We start from the raw sequence: 8,938 nt of genomic DNA on the forward strand, positions 1-8,938 counted from the left end.
GGTCATAAATAGTTAACATTTTAAGGCAGTGATGATGGGAACACAGTGCCACCTAGTGGTTACTTACATATAGCACTAACAATTATCCCTTCTCTCGAAATGCAAAGATCTCCCTTAAAACTGTTTTGCACTACAGACCTACATAGTATCACTTTAATAAGAACAAACGCAGAACACTGGGATATGACATCATATGATGACATCTAGAAGAAGAAGACCCAGCAGAGGATGAGGTCAGGTCAGCGGCCACCTAAATACACCGCTGGTCAATGCAAAACAGACTTCACTGTGCATTTAACTTGAAAACAGGCTGAAATGGGTGTTTAATAAATAATACACTCTGTTTATGGGCTCAATAAACTTTTATTTTTCCATTTATTTGTTTTTCTTTTGAATTCCAGAATTCTATTAGCCGCCTTGAAATACCTGTATATTTTTAGAAGGCAATCTTCCAGCCACCCACCAATTAATACATAATAAATAAAATAATCCGGCATGTCTCTCTTATATATTCCTGTCTATATTCATTTACATTTTCAGAATTTCTCAGAATATAACAGATGTTCCTGTCATTGAGTTAAGCCTTTGGCTGTTACCTCCGAGAAGAGGAAGAGCTGGGTGTTTTGATAAACGTTCAGTGTTTCCATGTATTGTTACTTACACACACCTTACATACACACACACACACACACACACCACACACCACACATATCACACACACACCGTACATACACACACACATACCCCACACACCACACATATCACACACACACTATATTATATGTATTTGTGCTTTAAATTGTCTTGACTTTGACAGCTATGCAGCCTACGTGGTATATGTACTCCAAAGAAATGATTAGTTTGAATCAGGCTGATAATCGTAGGCACTCATAGTCTTACTGTTTCTGAAAACACAGGAGTGATGGGAGTGATAAAGGGCCATTGGAACACAGGAGTGATGGGAGTGATAAAGGGCCATTGGAACACAGGAGTGATGGGAGTGATAAAGGGCCATTGGAACACAGGAGTGATGGGAGTGATAAAGGGCCATTGGAACACAGGAGTGATGGGAGTGATAAAGGGCCATTGGGACACGGGAGTGATGGGAGTGATAAAGGGCCTCTGTAAGCCTATGAAGAAATTTCATTAACAATCAGCTGTTTCTAGCACTAGGGTTCACTCGCAGGAATTGTGGAAGAACTCACTTTTTGGGGTGATAGTATGAATTGAGGATAACAAGAAATTGAAGGAAAGTTTTGCATGCCGTGGTCTGGCAATTCCTTGGCTGCATGAGGTGGCAAAAAAACATAATTGGATGAAAAACACCATTTAGTATGTAGAAAAAAAACATTTCCATCGAAAATTAATTTTACACTTTTTCTTTATTACCAAAAGTCTGATCATATCGTGTAATTTCCTAAACCGTCTCTTTCCTGTTTCTCCGTAGGAACGGCGTCTGTGGCTGTGGCCGGTATTCTGGCGGCGCTGCGAATCACGAAAAACAAGCTTTCTGACCATAAATTTGTTTTCCAAGGCGCTGGAGAGGTAACGGTCACCTTTATGGATAAACTACGCTCCGCGATATTTATCATGTAAATGGTGGGTACTGAGCAGCCGCGTTCGGGTCAGAATCCGACGGGGTCCTACATACTGATATTTAGTGTAAATTATATAGGACACTTCTATGTATACATCAAGTAACCTATATAAACCCGTAGCGCAGATTATTCATTAAAATACACGTTGACATTTAGTGAATTAGTCATTTTAATCTAACCTGAATGGCCTTGAATCACAAACTCAACATCATGTCAGCTTTATCGGGAGAGACTAAGAGATCTCACTATGTCCGGCTTGGAGGAGAGAGAGGGGATAGAAATAGATAAAGGATACAGGAGGGACGTTTATTTCAAAGGTGGAGAAATGTTAGGACAAGAGACCGTCATCTAAAACTAGAGGATCAGAGGTTTAGATGGAATGTAAGGAAGATTTATTAAGAGGGTGGTGGGTAAACGGAACAGCCTCCCATTGTAAGCGGTATATATTCACACATGAGGCATATGGCTCCTTAAAAACATGTACATTTTGCTTTGTTCACATTTTTTGCCAGGAATATTTTATTGTCATGTGCTGCAAAAAGCAGGCTCTGATAGGTTGTTGCCAAAGATACCAAAAAGCAATATTCTTAAGTGGTTTCTGTTGTATCTATGTGATTGAACTCCCCGCACACACTATTTATTAATAACTGTGCTGTTTAGGCTGCCATGGGAATAGCGCACCTTATTATCATGGCCATGGAGAAAGAAGGCATTTCTAGAGAGGAGGCCACCAAGAAGATCTGGATGGTGGATTCAAAGGGGCTGATTGTAAAGGTAATTGAAAATTGTTCACTCTGTACAGAAACGTATACACTGCCAAGTACCACTTTACTTAAGTGTTTAAGAACACACACACCCAAGTGTCCCGTTTAACGCAGGACAGTCCTGATTTTGGGCTCTGTCCCATTGTCTCTCTTGTGAGCCTCTTAAAGAGATCCCTTGACTGGGTCCTGAAATTGATGACTGCATTGAGTGCTGCGATATGATGTCATATGCAATACATCATGAGGAGGCTGAATGGGTGGGTGGATGGTCCTGTCCCCAGCTCTGTCTCTAACCCACCCCCCAACAAAGGTGCCCTGCTTTGGACACCTGAAATGCCCAGGAGGGGGGGTATGGATGTAGGTTAGGGCTTTATTCACTGAGTAGGAAAAGGAATGCCTCTCGCCCTCTATACAGAAGGGCTGCACCTGCCCTTATGAGCTTTATTTTAGTGTTAAATACAAAGGAACAATCCAACCCCACGTGTCTCCACCTATCCATCAATGTCACCTAAACTGGTACAAACATACGTGTAACCCTGTGATGTCACAGCTGCATCATCTATATAAAACGGATCAAAACATCATTTCCAAATAATAAGTAAGAATAGAAAAAGAAATACGAATAACATCAAATTCCAGAACGAGAAGTTTAGCATCTCTTTATAAGCCACCAAAGAGCAATATTATCCGACAATATTATCAAATAACTACAATTACAAGAAAAATGACTAGTGACGGAGGATAGAGAAGGAAAAACGGGCAGACTGGATTGGAGGAATGGTTCTTATCTGCCGTCACATTCTGTGGGATATTCTTGGCGTCTCGCTCATGCGCTCTTTGGGATGTATATTATTAGTGACATTATATATAAGTGCCGTCATTTAGATGGGGAAAAAGAAATCGCCAAAATACTCCTGTATATAAGAAGAACGGATCATAGCGTGAATATAAACGGGACCAATTTACTGACCATTTATCACCTGGAAACTGCATCGAGCTCTAGAGACCTCTCCAGGAAGAAGAATATCCAGCAGAAAGTGGCAATAATGTAACGTGTCTCCGTCTATATTGCTGCTTTTGATAAGTTCCCAGGAGGTGCATTTTATCGCCAGTAAGATAACCGGTCCCTAAAGACTTGTAAATGATATATTGTGGCGGCTGTGTGTTATTGGGGGAAGAATTGCCAAAACATAATGTGAAAAAAAAGCAATTCTTATCATAAAGTTCTTGAATGTTATTAAGTCAATATTTTCATATACAGTTAGTTTTCCCAAATGCATCTCGAGAATGTTTATGTTGCTCGAAAAATGAAATATGATGGAAATAGTGGGGGTTTTTTCTAGTACTTTTGTAATTTTTTATATCACAAAAGTATACTAGGATCTATTTTCTTTAACTTCAAATTGCTATTGGTTGCTTTGACACTTTTTTCAACTTTTTTTTTTTTTATATATTTCTTTATTTGTTAATTATTATTAATTGAAATAACAGTAAAAAAACATTTTAAAAAAACATTTCTACCCCATGAGAAGGGATTGTATGTGCAGCAGGCTTGGGTAGGGAGCACAACAAAAAACTGACTTCCCCAACTTCTTGGGTGGGGGGGTGCACTGTTCCAATATACTATACTGTGGGGCAGGAATGCTCATTATTGTGTTAGTTTAATAGGCCCTGCCAGGGCCAGACTGGTGATTTCGAGGCAGCCCTGGCACTTTGAGGCCAGTGGCCACCTGCTAGCGTACCCGTGGCCAACGTGCCAGATGGCCAGACTGGGCAATGCATTGGGATACTGAATTTGCGACGCCTTTGTGATTTCATGGACCGTATTCATCAACTCAACAAAATGAAGCTTCACGCATTCAGTAGAGAGAAATCTTCTCTTTTACGCCCTTTGTGTGTTATCCGTCATAATAGTATCTGTTTCTTTCTCAAGGAGCGTTGGCTTCTTCCACTGCACGCCCAGCTGCGTGATTAAAGGTAACCCGTTATCGAACGACTAGATCTAACCATCTCCTTAGCCAATCTCCTTAATCAATCTCCGTAAAGCGTCTTCTTAATACCACTAACACAGAATGCTCACTCACATAGACCCCTCTGATAGAGCGCCCAGATTTTAAACTGTTGATATGTAATTCAGCGGCTGTGAATGGGAATTGTTTTTTTTTCCAGGTAATTTAAAGCTGCTGTAGACCCGATGCTGATTAAGGGCCGCCCCAGTAAGCTTCTCTTGAGGGTGAAGCAGTTGGATAGAATATATGTGTTTTCCTGTAGGAAGAAGGTTTCTTCACGCAGTGCTGTTGTGTTTCTAAATCACCAAAAGTTTCAAATGTTTACAATGTAAGACACAGAGGTCCCTGCAAATTCCCACCATGAAGGGAAGCGGGAGCAGGACCTTCCATGAAACCTTCTGGAAGCCATCAACAGCTGTGAGGCACCACCAGTCATCTTTCTTAATAGTCATGTCTCTCAATATGAAGCTAGAATGTTAGCTTCAACTCTTCTCCCCGGAGATCTTCAGGTTCTTGGTTCTCCAGGATTGTCTTGTCCTGTGTCCCGGGCCTTGTTTGAATTGTTTTCTGTAATATTTCACCTCTGGATTATTTATCATGCGCTACGTTAAACATTTTACGGCATCAGAGGCTGAATCTCACACGTTCTCGGTGTTGTTAGTGTTTTGCCCCCTGGACGGTTTGTGTTCTCTGTCAGAAGGTCTTTTCTATGCCGTTAGTTTCACAGATTGTTAAATATTATTCAGACAAGTCACCTCTGAAGCTGCATGTTCTAATTGGCCCAACGTCAGCCATTTTTGAATGCCAACAGATCTGTCGGACTGGATAATGAAGAGTGGCTCCTGTTTCACTGTTGACGGTCCTTGGAAGGACATTTGCTGGGAATAATTGTTTAGTTTTTATTGGTTTCCAAGACACCTGAATTTTGACGTATTTGCTCATTGCATGATTTATCCATAAAGCATATTTATTAATATTTATTATTGATCCATAACACCTGTATTCAGTGCTGTAAATGTGAACTCTTGGAAGGAGGAAACTCTCTTTTCACGGGAGCTCCTTTCAAAGTGTCTTCAAAAATAGCTGTCAGTTCTAAGAAACTATTTCTCATCCAAGAAGCCACAATAACCCTTGTGATGGGGCAAACAAACCCATTAAAACATGGAGGGAAAGGAAGCTGAGGGCAGTGAAGAAAGGAAAGAAGAAAGAGCCTAAACAGCCAATTGGAGGCACTGTGACCTAAAACCCTCCCACGCTTCCTGTCAGGGCGCGGATGGGAGAGAGGAGCCAGCTCCGCACTGGGTTAATCGGGTCATATCTATACCTGCTGTAGAGCGGCTCCTCTCTGCTCCTCTGGCCGTCCCTCGCGTTAACCCAGAACTCCCAGCCGGCTCAGGCTACTACAACTCAAGTCTACGACACAATGGGGGCTCAGGGGCCCTTAACACCCTAGGGCCCTTGAGCAATTGGTCCACATACAACCCAAAATTCAAACTGATTGGAAATTAATATAGTTCCTTGTTTTAGGACCATCAATTTTAGGGATATGTACATTGTGTTTACAGTTAAGGGTATTGGGGGGGTATAGCTGTACTGTATACATTGAAGCCTTTCTCTAGGTCAGTATAGGTGCACTACTGGATGGGTCTCTCCCTAACCCACCTGAAACCTCACTATGTAAAGACAGGGGGCCACATAACGCAAACAGCAACCAAACCCGTCCTTATCTCCAACCACGAAACTGATTTTGTGAACTTCTGTTAAAGGGAAGAGGAAACCTGAACCACGAGAAGGAGATGTTCGCTCAAGATCACCCCCAAGTGAAGACACTAGAAGAAGTCGTAAAGATCCTGAAGCCGACGGCTCTGATCGGTAAAGTACAGACTGCCACCGGTGTTACCGGCCATGCCGCGCGTGATTAACCTTCATCTTTTGACGGGGACAGAAAGAATCGTCTTGTATTGTCGCCATCATTTCAATGTTTTAAAGTTGGTACTGTGTCTCCGATTTAATTGAAACAAGCATGACATCACCCCGTTCGTAGGGTTCTTTGTATTCCGATCTATTCTTCAAGCCGAACATAATACAGACATAATGCGAAGAGATGAACGGTATATATAATGTGAAGCTAATGACATACGGGGGGGGGGGTTTATTCTCTGTTAACAGGAGCTGCGGCCATTGGAGGAGCTTTCACTGAGAGAATACTGAAGGACATGGCAGCTTTCAATGAACGACCAATTATATTTGCACTTAGCAACCCGACCAGCAAGGCCGAGTGTACAGCCGAGCAATGCTATCAGCTGACGGAGGTACAGTAATAAATGGATCCATATGTGACGGCACTCTCGTGTAACGTAATGGCGGACTCTTGAAGGTCCTGCTTCGGGTTCAGTTGGGTGGAAAATGCTACTTTTTCTGTCTGGTGAAACTTACCAGTTAACCCTTTATAAAAGAAGACTAATCAGCTGCTTATCACCCTGTTAGTCAAAGGGACCTTATTTATGACTGAGCTATGGTTATCGGTCTTCAAGACAAACCTAGATATTGTGGTATGGTCCATGTGGAGATTGTCTCAGTCATACTAGTTGGGGTGTGGAGCAAGATGCAGTTTTTTCTTATCATGTCTTCATTTTCTCTAACTAATGTGGTTTCCTTAGGGCCGCGGTATTTTTGCCAGTGGAAGCCCATTCTCCAAAGTGACTCTTCCAGATGGTCAGACCTTCTACCCGGGGCAGGGAAACAATGCCTACGTGTTCCCGGGGGTGGCGCTGGGAGTCATCGCTTGTGGCGTCCGGCACATCTCTGAAGATATTTTCCTCACAACCGCTGAGGTAGGATTCCCCCTGCAGGACCTACTTTATATTTGTTTTGTTACACATCTGAAATGTATTAGAATGTAACTGAGCAGCGGTCGCCCACCACATTCCAAGTCTGATTAGGCTCACCGCCGTACAGACATCGGCCATGTTACTGAACATAGAACTTCCTGGGTTATTTGGGGTGAACTTAAGGATACGGAAAGGAAAAGCAGTACAAGAAGCCTCTCTCTTCACTAGCCGCTAATGCCTCATTAGAGAGGCTTTTTGTGTGCTTTCGGGAGAAATGTTTTAAACCCCCGCACAACTGCATGTGCCGTCTGTTGTTTTTTTATGAATGAGATCCTGAGGCTCAGGTGTTGTTGGGACTGATTGTCGTCGTAGTTCTATATTTTGAAGCGTTAGAGATTTGCTCATATTGTTACATTTCCGTGTCAGGCTATCGCTGATGATGTCACTGCAGAGCACCTGGCGGAAGGCAGACTGTACCCTCCGCTGAGCACCATCAGAGAAGTGTCCTTCAAGATCGCTGTGAAGGTAATTCCTGCACTAACTGAGCTCCGAATCATCTGCCGGCGTCTGCCGTATCTTCTAACACATGGTTTGTCACCTGTTGGATCTTTATCCCTCGAGCCGTCTGCCTTGCGCGGTATTTTGCCCAAGGAAGAAGCTTTCTGTTCCCATGTATTCGCTTATAAAAGAGAAAAGCCGTCAAAATAGGGATATTCTTTAACCCGTCTTGGGGGCACCAGATATGAGAGCGGAAGGTCAGATAGAATGCGCTTCAGGTATTAGGATCATGGGTGCCGAGGGAGAGCACGCGACCGACTCGAGCGGAGACGTTATGAGCTTTCTAATAATAAACGCCCGCATTCTTTTTTTGTTTTTGTTTTAGATTGTTGACTATGCCTACAAGAACAACCTGGCGTCTTGGTATCCAGAACCCGAGGACAAAGAGTCTTTTGTGCGCTCCCTCATTTACAGCCCCGACTACGACTCTTTCACAATCGACAGCTACCAGTGGCCTAAGCCAGCAATGGAGATCCAGGATGTCTAGTTACTGGCGGCCATTAGTACCCCCTGCTGTTAAATGAATACTCCAGCCGGAGGGGTATGGGGGGTTCACAGGGAGGCTCAAGCAGAGGGTTAACCGTCCCAACAAAAGCATATCCTGTATAGCTCCTAAAAAATAGTTTATTTGCTATATATAAATTATTTAAAGGGGAACTCCAGTCCTTTTTTTAATGCCCATCAAAGGTTCATCGCCTTATATTCGGGACGACGAGCACTACAGCTTATGCGCCGTACACTGCCTGGGTCCATGGAGACATGGAGGGCCAAATGGCCAAACTCCATAAACACATGAAAAAATGGGCCCCAATATTCATTTTCCAAATCAGTGAATAGGTTGAGTGTTCCTTTTAAACTTTTTTTTTGCTAAAAACCATGTCCCACTTTTTATGTTTCCTCTCGGTGGCCCCCAATTTTTTTAATTTCAAATTCTTTTTTTGGATCTACATGATATTTTGGAGGTTTGGCAAACCTGAAGTCTGTACACCAGCACGTAAACTTGTAATTGTATTTTAAGCGCCAGCGTGGTGCCCCCCCAGACCCCAATTATTGGTACAGAACTGGCCTTTCCAGCACTCGTACTGGTAATTTTTTTTATATATATGTAGAATGCTGCCCCCGGCAGTATGTGGGATGTATGAACGTGCTGATCAATAACATGTGACATATATACGTGT

The 8,938-nt window shown here is 42.8% G+C and overlaps 1 protein-coding gene across 3 annotated transcripts in view; it reads left to right on the forward strand.

The window, feature by feature from the left end:
- The window catches only part of ME3 (malic enzyme 3), a 77,877-nt gene extending 69,253 nt beyond the window's left edge, over positions 1 to 8,624 (forward strand). For all 3 annotated transcript variants that reach the window (XM_053456566.1, XM_053456565.1, XM_053456567.1), the window contains exons 9-15: positions 1,448 to 1,545; positions 2,259 to 2,372; positions 6,138 to 6,243; positions 6,541 to 6,683; positions 7,032 to 7,205; positions 7,629 to 7,727; positions 8,086 to 8,624. In XM_053456566.1, coding sequence (XP_053312541.1) covers positions 1,448 to 1,545; positions 2,259 to 2,372; positions 6,138 to 6,243; positions 6,541 to 6,683; positions 7,032 to 7,205; positions 7,629 to 7,727; positions 8,086 to 8,247 — 896 coding nt within the window. In that variant the 3' untranslated portion in view covers positions 8,248 to 8,624. The remainder of the gene's footprint in view (positions 1 to 1,447; positions 1,546 to 2,258; positions 2,373 to 6,137; positions 6,244 to 6,540; positions 6,684 to 7,031; positions 7,206 to 7,628; positions 7,728 to 8,085) is intronic.
- Positions 8,625 to 8,938: the final 314 nt, after the last annotated feature.

The sequence above is a fragment of the Spea bombifrons genome, chromosome 2, assembly GCF_027358695.1.
Source record: "Spea bombifrons isolate aSpeBom1 chromosome 2, aSpeBom1.2.pri, whole genome shotgun sequence".
NCBI classification, from domain to species: Eukaryota; Metazoa; Chordata; class Amphibia; order Anura; family Pelobatidae; genus Spea; species Spea bombifrons.